This window comes from Podarcis liolepis (genome assembly GCF_965112155.1).
Source record: "Podarcis liolepis genome assembly, chromosome: 17".
NCBI classification, from domain to species: Eukaryota; Metazoa; Chordata; class Lepidosauria; order Squamata; family Lacertidae; genus Podarcis; species Podarcis liolepis.
Window position 1 is genome coordinate 4381850 of NC_139571.1, and position 24683 is coordinate 4406532.

The 24683-nt window shown below is 46.8% G+C and overlaps 2 protein-coding genes across 5 annotated transcripts in view; one reads left to right on the top strand and one right to left on the bottom strand.

The window, feature by feature from the left end:
- Window positions 1–24683, bottom strand: part of LOC310696816 (uncharacterized protein) — a 155801-nt gene that overhangs the window by 31311 nt on the left and 99807 nt on the right. The window lies entirely within an intron of this gene.
- PLXNA3 (plexin A3) overlaps window positions 1–24683 on the top strand; it is a 69877-nt gene that overhangs the window by 13728 nt on the left and 31466 nt on the right. For all 4 annotated transcript variants that reach the window (XM_083482757.1, XM_083482756.1, XM_083482759.1 and 1 more), the window contains exons 4-10: window positions 5409–5537; window positions 6731–6831; window positions 8479–8602; window positions 9960–10110; window positions 11809–11908; window positions 14652–14766; window positions 17674–17874. In XM_083482757.1, the coding sequence (XP_083338883.1) occupies window positions 5409–5537; window positions 6731–6831; window positions 8479–8602; window positions 9960–10110; window positions 11809–11908; window positions 14652–14766; window positions 17674–17874 (921 nt within the window). The remainder of the gene's footprint in view (window positions 1–5408; window positions 5538–6730; window positions 6832–8478; window positions 8603–9959; window positions 10111–11808; window positions 11909–14651; window positions 14767–17673; window positions 17875–24683) is intronic.

Here is a 24683-nt window from a genome sequence, read left to right on the forward strand (position 1 = left end):
TCCCATTACTCTCTCTCCAGATTATAAATGTTGCTGAATGCGATTAAGGCTGCAATCCTTTGGGGATATCGTGGGTCTGACTTCTGAGTAAACTTCATTAGGGTTGCTCTGTACATTCTCCTCATTATAGAATAGCAGCAAACAGATCTATTTCATGATTGAACTTTTATTGGGTTTTAGAAGGAGGAAATGGTTCGGCTCAGTTTATTCACACACCGCTTTGGAAGCCAGTGCAGGCCAGGCTATTTATCGAGGTTATTTTTAGACTGCTTTTCAGTCCTGTCAGATTCCCGAAGTACGGATACAATAAAATATGTTAACAATTCAAAATAACATTACAAGGAGGGAGGGAGAGAGTGAAATGAAGCAGCCCTGCGTGGGATTTACTGGTCAGGGGAAGGGCCACTATCCAAGCCTGGAACATCTTTCAAGACCCAGGTAGGTAGGAAAACAATCATGGTGGGTGGGGTAGGGGAAAAGCACCTGGAGTCAACTTCTACCCCCAGAGTTCTTCAGCCATGGGTCCCCAGGTGTTGTTGAGCTACAACTCACAACATCCCAGGCCAGCTTAGCCAACAGTTGGGGTGACCAGGGTTGTAGCCCATCAACATCTGGTGACCCAAGGCTGAAGAGCAGTGCTCTGCCCCATTCCTCCAACCTTTTCTCTTTCCGCTGGGCCTTCTTCTGGGCTGTCTTTGAATTCTAATGCTTCACGGGAAATCCAGGTCATAGGTGAATCAATTATATTTAATGTTTTGCACAGTGTTTCAAAGTTATTGTTGTTTTAAGATCAATTTGGAAACCATTAATATTGGGCTGGCTTGACCATGGAGCTGCTGGGCAGTTAAGTGGCTCAAGCCATAAAAGGCCACATCCCATTATCAATTTCAGAAGTGTTCTGAAACTCTTCAGGAAGAAGCATGCATCCTGATGGTTGTGGAACCAATTCTGGCTGTTGCAGAATAACCGAATGTTTTTTCTTTAAAAGAGAGGGGTATTTTGCCTGTACATCATTCAGTGCAGGTGTGGAGAACCTGTGGCCTGTCAGATATTGTTTTTTTTAAAAAAAATTTATTAAAGCTTTTAAACATTTATAACACCAAACGCATACAACACCATCACCAAAGTAAAAAGAAAAATACACACAAGACAAAAGAAACACACCATGATTGAATTTCAAAAACCAAGTTTCCATAACCTTCTTTTTAGACTTCCTCACATCTCCCTTTCCTGCGTGCCCATTTATGAAGTTATATTTCAGCAGTGCTTCACCTTCTCTCAATTCTTATTTTTATACCTTTCAAATATTATGTCTCCATTTTTTTAACTTTGTTGTCAAATATTTAAGAATTTAAATTTGACATAATATTGATCAAATTTCATCCTTGTTCTTATAACTCAATTATTTTCATACTTCTTTCCACTACTTTACTAATGCCAAATTATTTTCTATCCTGCATCATTTTAACATTCATACAATTTACAATACTTTTGCAAATAGTCCTTAAATTTTTTCCAGTCCTCTTCCACTGTCTCTTCTCCCAGGTCTCGGATTCTGCCAGTCATTTCTGCCAGTTCCATATAGTCTATCAGTTGCATCTGCCATTCTTCCAGAGTGGGCAAATCTTGTGTCTTCCAGTATTTTGCGATGAGTATTCTTGCTGCAGTTGTCGCATACATAAAGAAATTTCTATCCTTTTTTAGCACCATTTGGCCGACAATGCCCAAAAGGAAAGCCTCTGGTTTCTTAAGGAAGGTATATTTAAATACCTTTTTTAGTTCATTATAGATCATTTCCCAGAAGACCTTGACCTTTGGACACGTCCACCAAAGGTGAAAAAATGTTCCTTCAGTTTCTTTACATTTCCAACACTTATTGTCTGGCAAATGGTATATTTTTGCAAGCTTGACTGGGGTCATGTACCACTTATATATCATTTTCATAATATTTTCTTTCAAGGCATTACATGCCGTAAATTTCACACCGGTGGTCCACAACCGTTCCCAGTCCGCAAACATTATGTTATAACCAATATCTTGCGCCCATTTTATCATTGCTGATTTAACCGTTTCATCCTGTGTGTTCCATTTTAACAGCAAGTTATACATTTTTGAAAGTACCTTGATTTTTGGTTCTAACAGTTCTGTTTCTAATTTCGATTTTTCCACCTGGAAACCTATTTTTTTATCTAAATTAAAGGCCTCTCTAATCTGAGCATAATGTAACCAATCTCGCACTTTATCCTTTAATTTCTCAAAACTCTGCAATCTCCAAGTATCTCCATCTTTTTCTATTATTTCCGAATACTTTGGCCAATTGGCCTCCATATTGAGTCTTTTCTGAGCCTTAGCTTCCATTGGTGACAACCACCTTGGGGTCTTACTTTCTAGTAAATCTTTATATCTTGTCCAGACATTATGCCTGCCAGATATTGTTGGACTCCTGACTCCCCAGTGGTCCAGGATGGTGGGAGATGTCATCTGACAAAATATGGAGGGTCACAGGTTCGCCAACCTGTCCCAAAAGTTAAGAATGCTATTTTTAAAAGTCATACCACTAAATACTGTATGTACTGCAAAGTAACATGTCTTTCCTTTTACCCATTCAAAAATGCAAATGTCAAATAGTTGAGTAACTGTCAAAATCAATGACTTTTGGTGGTTTTTTTAGTAAAGTGGATTTTAAGAAAACATAGTGGAAGCTCTTTGGGACCACTGCGGGGTTGAAGAGAGGGACAACATGCTCTGTCTGCAAAGTGACATTAGGCTCTAGGCCACATTCAAGCTCTGGGGTCATTCTGGAAAGTGCCTTGCAAGTTCCATCTGGTCTCTGTGAGAGAGTATTTCCTGGGTAATTTGCCAAATGCATACTGTACAACTTCCCCTGTGATATGCAGCTAGTAGCTGGAAGTGAAATATTTTTGCACAAAGTGGTCCAAACCAGTGCTAATGGGGGGGTTCTGTGCACAGTGGCTAATACAGAAGATTAAATGGGTCTGTGCCTTGGTCAGAGGAAGCTTGTGAGGAAGGGGTTATTAGATTTATGAAAATTCTCAGGTCTTATGACTCACTTCCAGAAATTGTACTAAGTTCTGCTGTATGACTTTTGAATTTACCAGTAACCATATTAGTAATTCAGATTTTTTTTGTTGACTTTATTATTTGAAGTATCGAAATAAAACCAAAATAGTAGTCTCTATTTTAGCTTGCAAAAGCAACAATGTCCCTTGGAAAAACAGCCTAAGACAAAGAAACGGGAACATTAATCACAAACTCCCTTTTGCATGGAAGAAATTTTGATTAACTTCTGCAATTCTTCTCTTGTGTTCAAATCTTATGCCTATTTTTAATTTGCAAAGGCAAGCAGAATGACAAAATTGCAAAGAGCAAGCTTTCATAGAGCAAAATTACTAGTTCGGTAGCAGCACAGCAGTGGCTGATCCTCTGCCCCATCGGAAGCCCTAACAGCTAGCTCTGGTCGGGGCAGCAGGTGGGGGCTGCTTTAAAAAAATATATGTATTTCCTTTTTCTTTTGCTGCATCAGTTCCAAGCTCACACAGCTGAATGGCTGTGTGAGATCTGGGCCATCAGAGGGTGCATGGGGGTTTGGATCCCGCAGATCCAAAACCACTGGCGCCTTGCTCCATTTTGTGGTTTTCTTCTACTATGGATGGAGAACGTCTGCTGATGGGTGGGCCTCCATAGCGGCAGAGGCCTACAGATTCCAGTGGATGGTTGCTTTCACTTCATCAGGGTTAGGATTGCACTATCAGTTTTGCTAACAAATAGTAAATGTGTAAAAAAATAAAATAGTTGAATTGCTTCACACAACACCTCTCCTTCCCCAGTTCCAAGTCCTATTGCCATTGCTGCTACCACCACCCGCCCACATTGCTTCTGTGGGCAAATAGTAGTCACTAGTCCATCTCAGGGGGCTAGATTTGGCCTTGCATCCTTTGCACTGACCCTCTTCAGCAGGACTGACATGCCTGTAGAAGATTCAAATACACGTGCTTAAATATATATGCTGCAATATCGTCTTGAAGGTATCCAGCAGTTGATGCACCCTTTGGATCTCTTTGCTTTGCCCCTCCCAAATTGCAAACTTAAAAGTATGCCACCTCCCTTTAAATAGGCAGAGCTGTTAATCTTTGGAGACTCCCAAATGTATAATTCGGTGTGGGGTCTTGTGCATAGCACAGACTGTTAGATTACGGAGAATTTCAGCAGCTATGTAATCCAGAACCTTCAAAAAACATTCTTGTGGTGCCTGATTGCTTTTTCAGTACAAAATTTCTCATAAACTTTATACTTCAGGGCATGTAGTCAACTAGGCGCATTCATTCATTCATTCATTCATTCGTCCATCCATCCATCCATTCCCTCATTCATTCCCTCCAGTTTTTGCCATTCCAAGCAGCTTGCAAGATAGGTGCTTTACTGAGTCCAAGGTTGCCTGCCACATGTTGCTAGTGGATTTCCTTTGGCATTAGTGAGGCACACTTTGTGCAGGTATACTACACTGGGAGGGGTGTTTACAAAGATGAAAGCAAATACCATTTTCATTTGACAAATGGGGAACTGTGGATTAGGGTAACAATTAGCTCTGGGTTTGTTTGTTTGTTTGTTTGTTTGTTTTTAAACCACTCTTCAAGTGATGAAGGGTGTGCACTCTTCAGGTGTGTGTGTGTGTGTGTGTGTGTGTGTACAGACTGAACCTTTGCTGTGATTTTTAATGCATGCAGACTTCATAACTTTCACAGGAAAATGAATGTCTGTGGTATATGTGCACCAGCACCAGCATACAGCACCCAAAATATGCAGCCATCTTGGAGACGGTGGTTTATCCAGGCAGTGTATGACTGAAATTTTTACCCAGATGCAGTGCTCTTTTCAGCAGGCTCCATGGTTTGGGATAAACATTTGACCACCAGGTTTAGCAGCTAAACCTGCAAAAGGCTTTTGTCTTTTGGGGTGGGGAGGGGGACTTCTGAATGTCCTGTACCATAATATTATGTTGCTAATTCCTTCAATCTCATGGTTCACAGTTCCTCCAAGGAAACAATATCCCACTTCTGACACCACATAAAAAACGTTTCCTTATCAGCTCTGTAACTCCCCGTGGCACAAAATACTCCACTATATTTGTCTGTTGCCCTTATAACAGATAAAAACGTGAGGTTGAGAGCATGACTTGCTGCAGTGCCACCCAGCGAATCAGAAGAGTGCCAAGCTGCAATCTGAACCCAGCTTCAGGCTTTACCCTACCACACCTTTTCCTTTGCCAACAAAGCCCAATTTTTCCAAACCCCCTCAAATACTGGATTGTGACCTGAGGAAGCTTGTGGTGGTGAGAAGAATACCCTTGAGACTTGGCATAAAGCTGCTCATGCGCTTGCACTCCTCAGGTCCGCGTGGACAACCCCAAGGAGGCGCATCTCTACGAGTCTGTTCCTGTGATGCCTGGGGAGCCGCTGCTGCGCGACATGGTCCTGAGTCCAGACCAGCGCCATCTCTACCTGCTCAGCCAGAGACAGGTCGGCCTCAGGGAGAGGGGAGAGGGATGGAGAGGCTTCTGTCGCACTGCAGATGAGAGGACAGACCCCTGAGGGGGCCGCATTCTCTTGTGGGCAAACTTCCAGGGGCCAAGTGACAGTGGTGGGCGGGGCCAGAGGCAAAAGTGGGCGTGGTCAGGGGAAAAAGTGGGGTGGGGCAACAGGCCTGACTTTGGCTTTCCTACTACATTTCAAATCACAGGCAAGGGAGAGGTATTGTCAGTGTTCAACAACAGGGCAGAGGCCCTCAAGGAAGGCATGGAGGGGTGGTGGGTGGGGAGAGCAAGAGCTGTAGAGCTACATTTGTGTCCTGGTCCTGAAGTTCTCCACTCCTGATCTAACTGGTACTGCTTTTTTTCAATTTGATCCAGGCCTTATGCTGGAACATTAGGCGATGAGTGCAAGAAGGCTTGTGAATAATTATTTTCCATCAGAGTCATTTCTGAGCAATTACAGCCACCAGCACCCAACACTTCTGGGGTTAGAGAAATGGGTCTTCCCACTTACAAAAGGCACACATCCCAGACACATTTTTTTGCACTCAGTGCTAAGAGCAGGGCACTTTGACTCTGCATATATTTCACTGTGTTTAAAACATGCCTATTAAGAGGAACTAGTTGGTATTTTATCCTTCTAAGAGGGGAGGGGAAATCTCTAGTGCATTATTAGGGGCAACAGGTGGAAAAGGGGTGTTTGGGGTTTGTGTGGTTCTTGGCAAAACTTTTCTCCGGAGAGACAAGATCCCTAAAACTGCAAAGAGGCAAAACCTGCTTTTTTTGTGGAGGAGGGAGCTGTGAAATTTGACATTTGGAATGGAATCACAATGCTGCCTGTGAAACAGGATCAGATGCTGAGGTTAAGAGTATGATTTCTGCAGAAGAGGCTTGTAGGAGTTGGGGTTAGGGCTACTGGGAGGATGGGTGCTGTGCAGAGCTGCCAGCTTTTCCCCACTCTTTATCAGAGTATTGTGCAGTTTAACAGCAGGCAGAAATTCAACAGGTGCCTTCCCCAGTACCAGAAACCTGCACCTGCTGGATTTTGACTTTGTTGTGGATCTGCTCAAGGCACAGACGCTTTGCTGGAGGCAGCTGTGGAGAGGAATAGCAACCCTGATACCTAGTGATTCTGATGAGGAGAAGGAAGGCCTTGTCTAATTACTTAGCCCTTCCCCTCAGGTGGTCCGGCTCCCCGTGGAAAACTGTGAACAGTACTCGTCTTGTGCTGAGTGCCTGGGCTCCAGAGACCCACACTGCGGCTGGTGCGTCCTGCACAACAGGTGAGAGAATTTCCTACCACGCACTGCCGGCCCCCCGGAAGAAGCCTTGTAGAGGCTGGCAGGCGAAGAATCCATGATCTGACACCAGCACCCCCTTCCCTCAAAAATGCTGCTTTATTTTCCCGCCCCATGTTGGGGGATCAAGTAGGGAGGTGGCAGCCCAGTGTGAGACCCCCTCTCTCCTCCCTCCTACTGTGGCCTCCCTCCCTCCTCCTCCCCCTTATCTAGACTCTGCAGGAGCCTTAATCCTATTAAATCTGCCAGCACTGAGCTGACTAGGAGGAAGAGTTAGAGGGGGTTTTGGGGAGGGGGAGAGGGGGAAGAAGAAGATAGCAGCGGTTGTCCCTCCAAGAGAGTGGGAGGTGGTGGGTTTTATTTCCTGCTCTCCTCCACTCCCACAACCCATCACTCCATGGCATATTGAGCAAGGCAGCAGGGGGGAGAGCACAGGGTGTCTTCTGAGCCCCTGCCCCCATTGAAAGCAAGCTTGAGTTTCATCCTCCCTCCCTGCAGCAACAATGCCTCCTGTCTCCCCTGCGTTTTATATCCCCCCACCCTGCAGGAGGCAGAGCGGAGCCAGAGCAGGGCGGGGGGGGGGGAGAAGATGGGGCAGAGGGCAACCCCACCCTGCCAGCCACGGCTGGGTCTCTGCTAGCAGATGTTTCCCTCCTGCCTTTACCCTCCCTCTTCCCTCCCAATTCCCTATCACTGCCTCAGCACCTGGCGCAGCAACTTGCACCTCCTAGCTTAATATAGAATTATGTGATAATACTTGGAGGGGGGTGAAGAAAGGGTGAGAACGGAGGTGACACCCCCCCCCACACACACAGTAGTATTGGGTTTGGGGAGTGGAGAGGGAGGGAGAGAGAGAGAGAAAGAGAAATAAGAAGTAGTGGGAGCTGCTGATTCTCTTAGGACTGCTCCTCCACTCCTGAGCCAATTCTTTCCCCCCACTTGCAATCCTCTGCTCTCTGAATCAGCCACGGAGGGAGTTAGGAGAGGGCAGAAAATTCCTCTTTCCACACTCCCCAGCATGGTCTCTCTCTTCCTTGACTGGCAGTGTGAGTTTTGCTTGCTTGCTCGCTTCACTCTCCCTCCTGCCAACCCTTGTTGGGGGGTGGGCAGCATTTCACTCTAGCCTCCCTGAGCCCCTTGGAGAGGAAGAGCGGGATGTAAATCTAATAAACAAACAAACCAACCCTTCCTCAAGGCAGGCATCTCCACCCCCACCTCCCCAAGCTCCTTTGGTTCCTTCCAGCACTGACAAGCCTAACAAGCCTCCAGGGCCCTGGAGGGGAAGCAGTAGCTTCCTCGCCGCCGCCCCCCCCCCCGCAAGTGTGTGCACACCTAAACACCTGAACTGCTGAGCCTTCTCTGGCTTCTGTATCCACCCCCATCTCCCTTGCCAACTTTTCCCCTGCCAAAAGCTCCTTCTCCTTCTGTGCTGCTTTCTGTTGCCAGATCAGAAGATAGTCTGCTCCGCTGAGTGCTTTGATAAGAAGTTCTGTTCCTCTAGTAGCGGGTCCCTGTGAGCTTTTTCTCCCCACACCCAGCCCAGTCCCCTTGGTGGCATCAGTGGCCGAAGGCTATGGAGAGGGGCAGAATGCAAGGCAGTGAAAGCATCCTTTGCTTTCTGTTGCTGCTCAGGTGTTGCAGAGAGAGCGAGTGTCCCCGCGCCGCAGAGCCTCACCGTTTCACAGCATCTCTGACTCAATGTGTGCGGCTGCTTGTTGAGCCCAACAACATCTCGGTGACAGAGCCCAGCATTGTGGTGAGTCCTGTGTACACCCCTTGCGCCCGCCTGGATTTTTGGCTTTCCGTTCTCCTGTGTTTCTTTGGCAAGGAACCTCTTCTGTGTTTGCAGGTGGTGAAGTGGGAAGATATTGACCCTGCCCCTCTTTCTAAGGAGGGGTCCTTTCCTTAGGCTTGTGTTCTCTGAATAATATATGCCACAGTGACACAGTCCTGAGCTACATCCCGTTTCGATTGCTGTAACCTGCTGTATGTGAGACTCTCTTTGAAAAGTGCTAAGAAACTCCCAGCTGGTCCAAAAAGCTCCAGCTAGATTGTTGACCAGAGGTGGTTAGAGGGCGCAGACCCTTCCCTTGTTCTACAGCAGCTCCAGTGCCTACCAGTCTGTTTCCGGGCACAATTCAAAGTGCTGGCTAGGACCTGTTTAGGCCCAAGATATCCAAAATGGCCCATGTAAATACTAGGCTCAATTTCCTAGCCTGGAGTTGTACTCGCGACACCCTTTGAAGACAGTCATCAGACAGTCTGCTGGCAATTGTTTTCCTTTATGACTCACCAACTACATTGACTATAGAATTATTTGCAAACTGCACCAGTAAGCTAGCTTAATTGGTTGAGCCCCACAACTGGTGTGTGGCTTAATTACCACTTTCCTTCACCACCATTCCAAGCTCTGGTACCAGCTGTTCAGGTTTGTACCCGAGACACTCTGTGCTTTATGCCAATTGGGGCCAAGGCCGTGAGGCTACTGGGACTGCAGGGACTTGGCCATGCAACCCAGATTCATAAGGATCTCCAGGTGAGTCACTGAATAAGGTTTCCAGCAGCCGGAGGGCAGGCCTTCAGTGCCCTGCATAGCTTCTTGCTTTGTGCCACCCAACCCAGCTCATAGAAACAAAACTAATTTTGCAAAATACTAACGTTTGCAGAAAGTGTTTTGTGAACTAAGATAATTAGGCATGGAAATTTCTTCTTCACCTCTATAATTTATGCATGCTGCAGAGTTATCTTGTGGCATAAAATGTGTTGGGGGGCCTGTAGAGCACGGGTCACCAATGCAACACATGCACCCACAGAAGGTTTTCTTGGCACCCAGAAGATCTCTTTCCCCTCCCCTCCCCTGCTGAAATTCAGCTTGAATGAAGCATTCTGTTGTAGCCAATAGAACAGGGGGCAGAATGTCCTTGATTGCAGTGTGTGTGTTGTGCCCATGCCAGTTTATCCAGTTTGCAAATGTGCTCATGGGCTGAAAAGTGACCCCTAGTGTAGAGAATACACACACGGTGCCCTCCTCCTTCCCTTGGATATAATTCCCAAACATTTTAATCTGTCTAGTGACTGTCTAGTGACTGCCCTCTCTTGGGCTGTGTTTCCAGCTTCAGCTTACCGTCCACAATGCCCCAGACCTGACGGCCGGTGTGATCTGCTCCTTTGAGAGCCTTGGAGAGAGCGAGGGGCAACTGCAGGTGGACGGAGGGATCCGATGCCTTTCTCCTACACTGAGGGATGAGCCCCCTGGGGAATACGGTGAGCGCTTGGAGGTGGGGAGGGAAAGTTGGTGAAGCACAGTGGTTCTAAGAGACTGAGCTAGGAGCTGGGAGGAAGTTTCTAATCTGCATGAACATGCTACCTAGGTTTGTTTTTGTTTTCTTACATATTTTTTTGTTCTCATTTTGTATTTTAATGTTGTGAACTGCCCCATGATCTTTGGATGAAAGGCAGTACAAAAAAATAAATAATATTAATAATAACAACAGGTGGCTATGGAGTAACCACTGTCTATCCTAGCCCCTGACTCCCCACCCTTTCTCACTGTGATATGCAGTAACACTGACCTGCTTTACAAGGCACATCCACGCAAGACATTTAAAGCATTCTTAAAAAGGTAAAGGATCCCTGACAACTAAGTCCAGTTGCAGATGACTCTGGGGTTGCGGCGCTCATCTCGCTTTACAGGCCGAGGGAGCTGGCATTTGTCCACTTCCGCAGTTTTTCCAGGTCATGTGCCCAGTATAACTAAGCCGCTTCTGGCGCAATGGAACACCAAAACCAGAGCAGGGCACGGAAACGGCATTTACCATATTTTTCGCTCTATAAGACGCACCAGACCATAAGACGCACCTAGTTTTTGGAGGAGGAAAACAAGAAAAAAAAAATATTCTGAATCTCAGAAGCCAGAACAAGAGGGATCACTGCAGTGATCCCTTTTGCTGTTCTGCCTTCTGGGATAGCTGCGCAGCCTGCATTCGCTCCATAAGACGCACACACATTTCCCCTTACTTTTTAGGAGGGAAAAAGTGAGTCTTATAGAGCAAAAAATACGATACCTTCCCACTGGAGCAGTACCTATTTATCTACTTGCACTTTTGGGCATGCTTTTGAACTGCTAGGTTGGCAGGAGCTGGGACCGAGCAACAGGAACTCACCCCGTCGCGGGGATTCGAACCGCTGACCTTCTGATCGGCAAGCCCAAGTGGCTCAGTGGTTTAGACCACAGCGCCACCCGCATTCTTATACCACCTTAAACAGTCATGGCTTCCCCCAAGTTTCCAAGGAGTGGTGGGAATTGTTAGGAGACCGTATTCCCTGCAGAGCTACAGCTTCCAGAGTTCATTGGGAAGAGTGACTGATTGTTAAATCACTCTACGAATTGTAGCTCTGTGAGGGAAATCGGGGTCTCATAAAAGCTCTCAACACCGTTAACGAATCACTGGATTCTTTGGGGGGAAGCTATGGCTATTCAAAGTAGTATAAGAGTGCTTTAAAAGTATGGTGTGCTTGTGACCACAGTGTCATAATGATTACAACGCTGTTTTGAATGTGAAGCACTTCAGAATGTGCTGCATTTGCTGCTGCTGCTAAAATGGAGGAAAGGTTGGGACCCAAACAGCACTTCAGCAGGGGACCCTCTTTAAATCATGAGCTTGCACTCATGGGCTGAGCTGTCAAGATCACTCAGTACAGACTGGCTACCACTCTGGTGCTTCCTTTCCCATTTGCAGCTAGAGGTGTTCAGAAAATGGTAATTGAACAGAATTCTTCCCTCTCCGCCCACATCCAGACACAAACTTTGTAAATCGGATGCTTATGCTTATGAGAGAGGAGCTTCATCTGCTTTCCTAATTTTGAGTGTGTAACTTCAAGTTAATGTAGAATGTGATCTTGCAAACAGATGCTTACTGATCTCTCTCCTTTCCAAACCCCTTCCCCCCCATACCAACTCAGGTGATGTTCGCACTGTTAGGCTCCGACTTCTCTCCAAAGAGACGGGGGTTGAATTCGCCAGCACTAATTTTGTCTTCTACGACTGCAGCCTTCTGCGCACGTGAGTTTTGACCCTGGGGCCATAATCTCCCTTCTTCAGACCCCAGACCTGGTCCCAGCTTTGAGCAACTGTCCCCTCGCCCCAAGACAATGCTCCTTAGTCTTGATTTCTTCCCTTTAGGAAGAGCTCTGATCTGGCAAACTAAAAGCCTATCCAGCCAACATCCTGCTGCCCAAAATGGCCACCCAAACGCTCCCGGGAGTGCTTAAGTCGTATCTTACCCATAAAACACCCGTGTTGCATGCCTTTTGCTAAGGACGTCTATATGACATGACATTTGTGTTGTAAATTGCCCTGTGGTCTTCTGACGAAGGGCAGTATATAAATTTACTAAATAGTAATAATAATAGTATTCTGCTGGGAGCTGCCCAGAGTGGCTGGGGAAACCCAGCCAGATGGGCGGGGTATAAATAAAATACTACTACTACTACTATTAGTACTAATAATAATAATCTGTGAACTCCAGCTGGGGAGCCAGGTCCCACAACTTGCATCGTGGGCTAATCTAAAATGGGCGACCCAGCCAGATGGGCGGGGTATAAATAATAAATTATTATTATTAAATTATTAACATAATAAGTTTTGATATGTGCTGAAAGCCACCCGGAGTGGCTGGGGTATTAATAATGATGATGATAATAATAATAATAAATTTGAATATAGTGAATAAATAATCAGTGGATCCCCAAATGCATGTTTGGGTTAAAGGTGGGTTGAAAACAAGGAAGAAAACTAATGTAAAGGCCGAGTTGTTGGTGCCTTTTCCCTCTTCAGCAAATGCTCCCGCCCCCCCCGCCCCCCCCCCGGGCTTCCTTCTACCATCTTTTACAGCAGTGTTTCCTAAAGTGGGTGATATCGCCCCCTGGGGGGCACTGGAATGATCCAGGGGGCGGGGTGGTAGTAGCCTTGGATGCTATTGGGGGGCATTGAATAAAAATAAGGGTGGTAGAAGCATAAAGAAAGAAGAGAATTTTGAAAAACGATTTGTACATGACACTTTCCGCCCGGTTGGGCACCGTTGCAGGATGGAGACCACGCCTCCCCTGGATCCAGCGGGGTTTTCCTGGGCTTGGCTAAACACTTTTTGGCTTCACCCAGGCCTGGGAAGTGGATTGCAGCTATAGTACAAACGTTTTTAATTGCATTTCCTTCATCATATTTAGTGGAACATGGCTTCAGTGTGGTCACAAATCTGTTAACTAAAAAATGAAACTGACTTCAAATAGCTAATCATGGTAATTTAAGAATGCTGCTGACAAAAATAGACTCCAACATTAATAAATTGATAGCAGTGCACCAGGTCGGGCCTTCTCATTACTATTATTTTTAATATTATTTGCAATTTTTATTTTCATATTATCCTTCGTTATCTAATTTTTGTGTGTGTAATGCAAATGTTACTATGGTTGATTTTAATAAATTTATAATTACAGACTTCAAGGTGTCTTACTTACAGCATCTTTTTTACTATCTTGTAGGACGTAGGTAGAAATATAGATACATAAAAGAATGCACATTTGTTACTGCATTTTTCTGTTTGTTCAGTTAAAGAAGATAGATTTCCAGGAGAACTCAGGCTAATATTTTTTTTATGAAAAGGATGGCAGTAGGCCAGATAAGTTTGGGAACCTCTTGATTTACAGAGTGTCACCAGAGTACAGTGGACGCTCAGGTTGCGAACGTGATACGTGGGAGATGCACGTTTGCAACCCTCAGTGTCCGCAACCTGCAGCACCGTGTCTGCGCATGTGCAGGTTGCGATTCGGCGCTTCTGCACATGCGCAAAGCGCAATTTAGTGCTTCTGCACAAGCGCCAAAACCCGGAAGTAACCCATTCCGGTACTTCCGGGTTTCGGCGGTCTGTAACCCGAAAAAACACAACCTGAAGCATCTGTAACCCGAGGTATGACTGTACATGATGCTGAACACAATAACATCAGTATGTACACACACACTCTCACATACAGCCCCAAAGAGAGCCAATTCAGAATATTTCTGCAGGGGAGAGGCAGGAAGACTTTCTAGGCTTTAGTCTCAGAACTCCTCTTGAATTGGGGCATCTGAACCAATGCAAAGGATGTCTGAGCATGTGCAGAGTGCTTTCCCCTTTACCAGGACCCATAAGCAGCTCTATTTGCAGCAGGGGTTTGGTGGTGGTGGGTGGGCTCTTTTCAGGGCAGAGGGTGAGAGCGGCTGGGCGAGTCTGGGCCTTGTTCGCCTCTTGTTTTTAGAAACAAAGCGCTGAAGGTGCCTGTGGAGCAGCAGTCGATCTGCCGCCTTGCTTGTCCTTTCTCATGGCTTGGCACACGCTTCCTTCCTTCCTTGTTTCCTCACCCCCACCCCCCCGTTCTAAAATAGGAAGTCACATACAATCTCTTGTTTAATTTTGAAGAAGCGCTTTCCCCTTTCGGTTCTGGGGCACCCAGCCTTGTACACCGCCAAGTCCATTTGTGGCAATGGCTTCAGTCAACATTCGCCCCCCGGGCTTGTCTCTGCAGCAAGCAGATGGCTTTGGCAGGACTTTGGGAGCTGATTCAATCAGTGTCCCTCCCCCCCTTTCCCATGAACTCCATATCCTCAAGCCGAACAATGGCAACAGGGAATAAAAGGGTCCAGGAAAGAAGGGGGTGGGTGGCTTTTGTGGGACAGGGTACATGTGGGTGTACACCTGTTGTTGTTGTTCTTGCTTCTTCTTCTGCTGCTGTTTCCCTTTATTGACTTTTTATTTCCATTCTTCCTGCAGATGCTTGTCATGTGTGAGCAGCCACTACCCTTGCCACTGGTGTAAATATAGACACACTTGCACCCACAACGTTGCCAAGTGCTTCTTCCTAGAAGGGCGAGTCAACACCACGGAGGTGAGAGCAGTCCTGGCAGTGTAAGGTGTTCTTTGCTCCCTCTTGCCCCGCTGCACCTTGTGGGAATGCCTGTCAGGCCCTGGAGAGAACCTCCATTCTTCAGTCAGGGATACCAATACGCCACCCACCCCAAGCCATGCCCCCTTTTACCCTCCCCACTCAATGTAGTCCCCTGCAACCTCCCCTTTGCTTGTTGGAAAAATCCATAGGAGTTTGTATGGTGGGTCTGAAGCTTCCTTAATAATAATAATAATAATAATAATAATAATAATAATATATTTATACCCTGCCCATCTGGCTGAGCTTCCCCAGCCATTCTGGGCAGCTTCAACAAAATATTAAAATACCGTAATACATCAACATTAAAAGCTTCCCTAAACAGGGCTGCCTTCAGATGTCTTCTAAAAGTCTGGTAGTTGTTGTTCTCTTTGACATCTGGTGGGAGGTTGTTCCATAGGGAGGGTGCCACTACCGAGAAGGCCCTCTGCTTGGTTCCCTGTAACTTGGCTTCTCGCAGTGAGGGAACCGCCAGAAGGCTGGACCTCAGTGTCCAGGTAGAATGATGGGGGTGGAGACACTCCTTCAGACATACTCAAGACTCAGTTTGATAGGCAGGGACTTCTCCCTTCCCCTACCTGCTGCCTGAGGGGTTAGGAGGGGAGGGGAGGTCTCCCTGCATGTGGCTTCAACCCGGAATATCACCTGCTTTCCTTGTTCTCTTGAGCGTTCTGTGTTTCTGCACAATAGCAGAAATGGCTGCAAGACAATTGATGCTTCGCTTTCAAATGTATGGACACATATGGAATGCATAACCACCCAGCTCACCTAACAATGTTGTAATATTTTGGAGTTTTGCAGAATTCAGAGTGTATTGCTTGGGGTAGTGCAGGCAGAAAAAAGGAGGAATAAGAGTTGTGAGGTGGGACAGGAAGGTAAAGGTATCCTTTTTCCTGACCGCTGAATGCTGCCCCGGCAAGACAACATATCTTCAGATGACATGAGCTCTAGAAATTTTATTTGAAATGTGAACAGAGAACCGAGATTTGTGGAAGTCTAGATTGTCTTTAGGCTGTTTCCTGTGTTGTAGCATGCAAGCGAAGAGCTATTCTTCCTTGGACGTTTTAAAGCAGACGTTGGATGGCTACCTGTCATGGATGCTTTAGCTGGGGTTGGACTAGATGACCATTGGGTCCCTTCTAATTCTATGATTTTGCCGTGGTACAAATGTACGTTCCCACAGACCAGGGAATCCCAAGCAATCAGAGGAAAGTCAGCAGGTGGCAGATCGACGGCATTGGCAGCCGATAATAGCACTAAAGTGCCTGTGCTGGGGTGGGGGTCTGGATCAATGCTGGTGGGGGGCAGGAAGGACCAGGGTATTTGCTGGGAGTGGGGCCAGTCGCTCATAATCAATCGTCTGGCCCAGGCGGCGGGATCAATAGACCTAGAGACGCCCGGGGCTCTTTGTGGGTAGGTAATTGATAGCAGCTCCCTTTGAGGGGCCAGCGTTCGGGTTGCGGTCGGATGTGGTGGCTGGAGCTGGGAGTGGCCTGGACAGCAATCTCGGAGGCTCTGGGAAGCAGAGCATTCAGTGTAACAGTTGGGGTTGAATTAGCACTGGCAAAACGGGTGTGCGCTCGGGAGGACCTGTGTGTGTGTGTGTGCGCGTGCGCGCATGCTGCACACTAGAATTGAGCGAGAGAGCGGGGAGGGAACTTAGTGCTTCGCTCTTCTCTGCTGGCCCTGCCTTTTGTCTTGACCCCATTGTCTTGGGTCTGGACAGGAAGTTGCACCCAGGGCTTGATTGTTCTCCAGGTCAGGACCACATTTCCTCTATTGCTTCCTGGCGTCACTGCCCCCCCCCAACCTCCCTGCTAGCCATGTAAACAGAGCAGCACGCCTCCCCCCACCTTTCCTTTGGTACCAAGGAGCAATTAACTAGACTCTGGTTTCCATGGCAACTCAGAGCGCCCAGCAGGCTCTTTCATCTCCATCTTTCTCCCGCGGCTGCCCCAGGCAAGAGGAGGAGATGGAAGCCAGATTCCTGGGTTTTATCCTGTGCTCAGGACAGGGGTCTCTGGGGGTGGGAAAGGTCACGTTTTTGGGGTGGGGGCAGAAAGAGCCTCAGTTCTCATGGTGGAAAGGGTTGTGTGTGGAGCCAAGATTGCGCCCCTAGTAATACTTGGGAATCAGTGGAATGGTAAGCTAGTGGGCTTACTTGTAAGTAAGCCTGCCTGGAGCAGGCGGGGGGGGGGGAGCTACTTCTCTCCCTCCCACACACCCCAGTCTCTCATGTCTGCTGTTTCAAATGTACACTGGTTATAATTTAGACCAGGGGCCGGATCACTCCCGCAGAGATCCTCTGTGGACCGGGCCGGCACAGCGTGGCACTGGAAATCACATCTGCACATGTCCACGGTGCCGGAAATCGCTTCTGCGCATGCCCAGTTGCCAAAAATCGCACCTGCACAGAAGTGATTTTTGGTGTCTGGGCATGCACAGAAGCGATTTCTGGCACCGTGGACATGCGCAGACGTGATTTCCGGCATCTGGGCATGTGCAGAAGCGATTTCCGGCATCTGGGCATGTGCAGAAGCGATTTCCAGTGCTGCGGAAGAGGATCCCCGCGCCGTGATGTGCTGGTTTAGCGCAGCACAGGGGGACTCACTGAGCAGGCGGCTCGGTTTGGAGGCGGCGCATGAGCCAGTTAAGCGACCCTCATGGGCCGCTTCCAACCCATGGGCCTTAGGTTGCCGACCTCTGATTTAGACTCATATATCTCCTCTGCTTTCAGTCCTGCACTGGCAACGTTCAAAAGTGCATGGAAACAGTACAAGAAGTTGTGTGTGTGTCAGTCAGTGTGTCATTTTTAATACCACATGCAAATGCCTTGCCTCTCTCCTGTAGGGCTGCCCTGAGCTGCTTCCTGGTGGCGAGATACTGATCCCAGTGGGAGTGTTGCAACCCATTACCCTGCGTGCCAAAAACCTTCCTCAGCCTCAGTCAGGACAGAAGAACTACGAGTGCGTCCTGGGCATCCAAGGCCGGCAGCAGAGAGTCCCGGCCGTGCGCTTCAATTCAAGCAGTGTGCAGTGCCAGAACACCTCGGTGAGGCAGCCGCACATTTTACGCCTGTATTTTGAATACCTCTTTCCCTTGTCCCCCAGCATTCTGCAGCCGCGAAGGCTGGAAACAATGTAATGGAAAAAGGAGATTCAGTGTCTCGCTGTTCTGGGGCCGCCACCGGTTTTTCTTCCCTGTGCTTCACTTCCCCGCTTCTTAACAGTTGTAAAATGCCTCCTTGTGCATCTGTGGCACAATCTGAACACATGTTTTAAGGGCAAGGACCAGAACCCATCCCAGCTGATGATGTTCCAGTGGTTGGAGTGTTGGGTTCAAGCCTTTGCTGTTAACTTGTTTTGACACGCCATCAAATGGCTAACTTTTTTGGCCTCAGTTGTCTGTTTGTATAATGGTAATAAAGGTAAAGGGACCCCTGACAATTAGGTCCAGTCGCGGACGACTCTAGGGTTGCGGCATTCATCTTGCTTTATTGGCCGAGGGAGCTGGTGGCCAGCATGACTGAGCCGCTTCTGGCAAACCAGAGCAGCGCACAGAAACACCGTTTACCTTCCCGCAGGAGCAGTACCTATTTATCTACTTGCACATCGTGCTTTTCAAACTGCTAGGTTGGTAATAGTAGCCTAATTAACAGTATTGTACTCCTGTAATGATGAATAAGGTGCAAAACACAAAGCGTTCTGTACACTGAGCGTTAGATTGCTTACATTTTTGCATATGAGCTTTAGCACGCTCCCAAAGTATAAAAAGCATCCCTCTTTTTTTTTAAAAAAAAGACAGTAACTCTCTCCTTTGTGAACCTCCATACCATCCCTGGCCATTGGCTATGTTGGCAGGAGATGAAGAGAGTTGGAGTCCAACAACATCTGGAGGGCCACAGGCTCACCGTCCTGCTCTTGCCCCATGAGTAGAGTTGCCCAAACCCATGTATGTTCAGTGAGGTAGGAAGGTTTGCCAGTGAAACCAAATCTGGGTGAACTCCCAACAAAATTTAACAAAATGGGCTGCAAGCAGAACTGCAGTTTAGGGTGAGTAGCTAGAGAGATGCATGTTGGGTCAAAATAAATAAATAAAATATAACCGCATAAATGATGATGGACTAAATTGACTGTGAGTATCTAGGAAAGAGATTTAAAATCACAGTGGGAAAATGTACTTAATACTTCAATGTAGTGTACAGAAATAGTGGAAAGGGGGAAGGCTAATTCCATGTTAAGAACTGGCAAAGGGACTGAAAATAAGTCTGCAACTACTGTAGTATACTGTGTGGAGTTATCACTCCATCTGAAAAAGGACATCACACATCTGGAAAAGGTTGAGAAAGGACAACTAAAACCTTAACTTGACTGAAGCACAAAGCTAAAGGGGATTTACAGAAGAGCTTTATAAAGCTAACTATATAGCAGTTGGATAGTGAGATTTCCCTTTTTGCTCTCAAATAATTTTAGAACCCAATGAAATTCAGGGCATTGTCAGCATTTGAGCAGTACTTAGTAGTTAGTCCATTTTCCCTTCTTTGAATTAGATTGTAGTAGTTCATACCTGCACTTTCTTGAGTTTGTACATTGAGAAGCAACTTTAGTCTTTCCTGTTCATACCTGTAGGTGTTCTCATTTTTGGTGTTTGTCTCTGCCTTCTAATTTTTTGATTCTGTTATGCCAGTTAACTACCATCAGGGCATGTACATAGATAGCTGCAGGTATGTTGTTGCTGCTGCTGCTGCTGCTGCTGCTGCTGCTGCTGTTGTTGTAAATTCTCAGTGAACACTTCTGTTGTACTCTGGGTTTTATTTTGAAAATCTGAGGGATCAAAAGAAATAGCCTTGGCCCCGTGTGTGTGTGTGTGTGTGTGTGTGTCTAGCTGCTTTGTCCTCTGTTCAAGAGTGCGCTGAAAGTAGTTACAAGCACAGCTGGAAAACACGCAAAAACATTGAGGCACTAGTAGGCATGGAAAGGGGAACAGAAAATGATTATTGATCCACCCACCCAAAACATCAGAAGGAATAATCTGCAACCCAAGTGAAGCAGTTTGGAGCCCAGTTTCCCCCAACTTGCCAGATTTTCCCTTATTGAGTAAGCCCAAATTTTACAGGTGGAAGGCATTGAGAATGACATTATTTGAGGGTAATGTGAAGGGGACTACACAGATTAAACTGCAGCCCAAACAGCTGCAAGAACATATTACACCTTGAGAGTGTAGAAAGTGGGATGAGGGTGAGTGAGAGAGACTGTTTTCTCCTCCTCTTGTAATACTGGAATTCAGGGTAATCCAATGAAATAGATGGACAGTAAATTCAGGACAAACAGAAGGAATTGCTTCTTTGTGTAATGCATAATTAACTTGTGGAATTTGCTGCCACACGATGTAGTGATAGCAGTTACGTTAAGATGGCTTTGAAAGGGGATTAGGGAGATTTATCCTCCATGAATTTATCAATGGCCACTGAATGACAGTTGCTGGGAGCAACTGCACAGGAGGGCTATTACTTCCACGCTCTGCTTGTGAGCTTCCCAGAAGTTGTACCACTGTGGGGATGATGGTGCTGGGCTAAATCAAGATGCTGGACCTTTAGTCTAATCCAGCAGGGCTTTTGCCTCTTGAGTGCCAGGTGCTTGATGCAATCAAAAGGGGAGAACTCTTGCTTTCAGTGCCTAATGAGCTGCTGCCCTCATGGAGTGCCTTTGAACTCCCAGAGGCATCTGGCCGGTTGGCTGGCTGGCTGGCTGGCTGGGCACTGTTGAGTAGTTCCTGTGCTGTGAGATTTGGAAGTGTAAATCTAAATGAATAATGATTTGAACTAGCTACACTAAAAGAGTGAAGAGAAACATGCAGATTTATCCTCCAACAATCCTTAGTTTTGTAGGACCCACTTCCAGAACTGGCCAGAGTCAGGCCCACCACCCTCACCTTTGCTTCCTAATCAAAACTGGCTGTGTTTATGTGGGGCATCCACTGGATGCTCCACTGAGGTTTCCATCTGCTGTTTATAACCTAATATTGCACTCTATAATCCTTTCCCCGTGGCTATTATTAACAAAGGTTGGTTCTCCCCCCCCCCCCCACATTGGGCCATTTGTCTTCCACAAATGGTGAGTGGGCAAACTGGAAGAACTTTCCCAATGGGTGTGGGCTTACCCTATAGATGATGAGTCCCATATTACAAAAGAGACATTGCCAGGCTGGGCTTCTGAGGGCAGGGGAGCTATTGGTTGAAGTAGCAGCAACGCTAAAACAAAAAAACAAATTCTTGGCCACTTCATGCTTATGATAAACCCACCCAGCTGAAAGTTCTGGATTTTTACCTGTCCCAAAGATTAATGCCATCTTTGGGGTAATGTGTGTGTGTGTTTTGCCCCAACACCCTGAAAGTAACAAAAACATCTAGGCTATTAATGATTTCGGTCTGCAAACAGGGTCAAGGGGATTCTGGCTGCTGTGCAATGGAAACAGGGTGAGCATCCTCCTTTTTTCACTGCTTCTCCTTAGGGTCGAGCTACTCCTCTTTTTTCCCCTAGCTGCTGCCCCTTTCCTATCCAAGACCACCCAAGTTCCCATATCAATGTGCCCTTGAGTCTGTGATTGCTGAAATTAAATGCTTAAAGTTGACCCACGGAGAAGGAGCTGTCATCTAAGACTTGACCTAAGACTATACTCAGTCTGCCCTCTTTGCCTGCCTTTTTATTTGGCATTCTTTCAGGGGGCGGCTCTGCTGGTCAGTTTCCTCCTCCTTAGACTCAGTTTTGCCCTTGTAGAACTCGGCAGGCAAGATGATGGCGTCAAAACTAGAATGAGCTGGTTCTGTCTGTCATTGGTGCTATCTCCACCCACTGTTGGTCTCCCTGGCTTCCACCCTACTAGTCTTGGTGGGCACAGACCACCACAGGTTCTACCTCCCCTGTTGGAAGTAGTATGCTTCTGAATACCAGTTCCTGGAAATCACAGGTGGGGAGAGAACTGTTGCACACAGGTTCTGCTAGCAGGCTTTCCATAGGCTTCTGGTTGGCCCTTGTGAGCCCTTGGACTAGATGGGTCATTGGCCATCAGGGCTCTTATATTCTTACAAAGGACCAACCTGGCTTGCATTTCCAATCCAGATGAGGCAAGCTAGGCTAGCTCATCTTAGTTATGTCCTCCTAGAATCTCGTTTAAGTATCAAAAGGAGGTCAAATAGGAGGATTTATTGTAGTCTATAAGAGTTCCATCTTCCTCTCCAGGTTCATGTATTGCAGAGCATTCATTCTGAGTGTTTGTTGGGTAGTTGGGACACAACAAAGGTTCTATTAGTGTACTGACCGCTCAGCTTGCTGCCTGATATTTGCCTTGCCTGATTTGAAGGAGGTAGTCTTGGACTTTTAGTGGCGAGGCTCAGGACCTTATAGCAACCATGAGAACCACCAGGCTATTCCCAGAATGTTTTGTACCCAATTCATTTGATATTCTTCATGTGATGTTCTTTGTTGAGGGTGAACTGATAGCGGTCCTTGGGTTGAGGGATTTCTTGGCTGTTTCCCAGTCACAGGCAGATCACTTACCTGTTGGTGACTCCAGTCCTCTGCAAGAGGGGAGTGAGAATGGGGGCAAGGAGGTTGGGCCAACTCCAAAAGCTGATGAATCCAAGCAGTTTCCTGACAGCCCTTCTCCGGGAATACAGAGGAGGTTGGGGTGATGAAGCAATAGGGATGCTCGCTGGAATGTGAGTGGAGAGGAACTTTGAATGAGACTGAGCAAATCCAGGCTACAGCTCATTTTAGAGGCTCCCTCATGGCAGCGATGGCAGCAAACAAAAACTAATTTTCTGCCACTGTTGTATCTCTGCTGAGCCATTCAGCAGAGCCGGTGTTGAGTGGACAGAAATCTTCTGCATTTAGGTCCTCAGGGTGATTGTAATGAACCCTTGGTAGCCTGTTGAGATTTATCTGCCAAGCACTTCACCAGTAAAAATTGCTCTCATCTTCTCCAACTTAGATGACACTTTAGATCCAGTGTAAGTGCTAGAAGTTGGGCTTTTAGATTGGAATTTCTAGCGACAGATAGACAGACAGAGACAAAAAACAAACAATCATCTTATAATCAGGGATTATTTGGTATGTGTTTGTGGGGAAGATCTCCCCCTTCCTTTGCTCTCCTCTTGGGTTGCTTCTGTGGGGTTTGGCATTTTCTCCTCCTGGTGACTTCTGTTTCTATTAATATTGGCATTTGGCAGGAAACTGCCTCACTTCTGCACATTTCATTGTCGTGAGATTAGGCTGTCATGTATTTTTTTGGTGAGGTTTTACAGTCTTCTTCGCGGTGACTCATACATTTCTGCTGTAGCTGCTGAGGTAGCATTTTCAGCCTGAGGGATGGTGATCAAACTGAGCGGCCTTATATGTGTTTTGCATTTGGGGTTAGGTTCTGATCCCTGTGGTGCTTTGCAGTAAAGGGAACATGGGCTGGTTTGGTGCCAGGTGTTGAGTACTGTTGGGAAACTGACTTATATCTGATCCGCAGACACTTTTGGGCAGCGGCTGGATGGTGGTGGTAGTATATGTGCACAGATAATTTCAGGAGGATAGCTTTTCATCAGAGTCTGATACCAGCTACTCCATCCCATCTGCTCAAGGATTCCTCTTGCACTAGGGGACTTGCCCTCTGCCCCCCTATGCAGACCCAGTACCCTGCCCAAATCTGTTCCAGAGGGTTGGAACAGATTTAGGGGCTGCTTGTGGGGGGATGATTGGGAGAATGTTTGGTTGTGAAAGGAGCTGACAGGACAAAAACTTAGTGCTGTGTTGGCTTTCGCCCTGGTCTCCAATCTGGATAAAAATTCATAGATAATAATTATAGGTGGTTTTCAAACCATTTGGAATTCATGATTGCCTGGCTCAGACATTGGGTCCTACAATGCACACCTTTGAATGGAGCTATGCCCAAACCCTAGGCCGTGTGCATGATGTATGAATGATATTTTTGCCTTATTCATACATTGAAAGAGCATGTATGGGCATAAAGGTGGATGGAGGTGGCATGAAACTGTGAGCAGCCCCCCACATGGCTCTGTGGCCACTGGGGTCTGCCTCCATGTCCACCACCAGCCTTCCCGTGTGGAGCAGGAAAGTCTGATGGATGATTCTTTGAATGTTTGGTTGAACATGTGGGGAGGATTATTGTTGTTTGTATGTTCAGGTGATTGTGTGACTAGTCCCCAATGCTGAGAAGTTTGGGGTAGACTCAGTGGGGATGCTGAGGGTTAGGCTATCAGGTGCAGCCGTGCACCCCTGTTTATGCCGGCAAAATGGAGCTCTTGTATCCAAATTGTGGCCTTGGTTTTTGAAGGTCCCCCCACCTCGGGACATGGTGAACTGAGATCCGAATATGTCAGAGCTTTCCCAAAGCCAGGTCCACAAGCCAAAATTACTTCTGTAGGAATGGTGAGAATCTACCTATAATGGTTGTAAGTTGGGAACCACCTTCCTTTCCCTCCCCACCCCTTTACAACTCTCCTCCAAAACTGTAGCATGCTAACTGCATCAGTACATGGCTTGGCTTGCTTGTCTGAGCTAACTTAAGCTATTTGCTCTGCAGGCACCTCACAGAGCTTCACCTGCTCTCAGTATTGGGGTACCATGGAAGTCTGAGGCAGGTGGTGAATGGATGTCCTTCCTTTTGGCTCATTTCAGGGCAGCAAGTCTAGGAGTGATTAATGGTGTTTTTGGGTGCTGCTTGGCAGCAAAGGCTTTATCTTCCTTCCCACCTTCCCCTCCACTTAATTAACACTGTTGCATTTCTATAAGTTAAGTGGTATGGAAACAGTGACGGAATGGAATGAAGGATTCCACGTTGCTTTTTTTTTAATA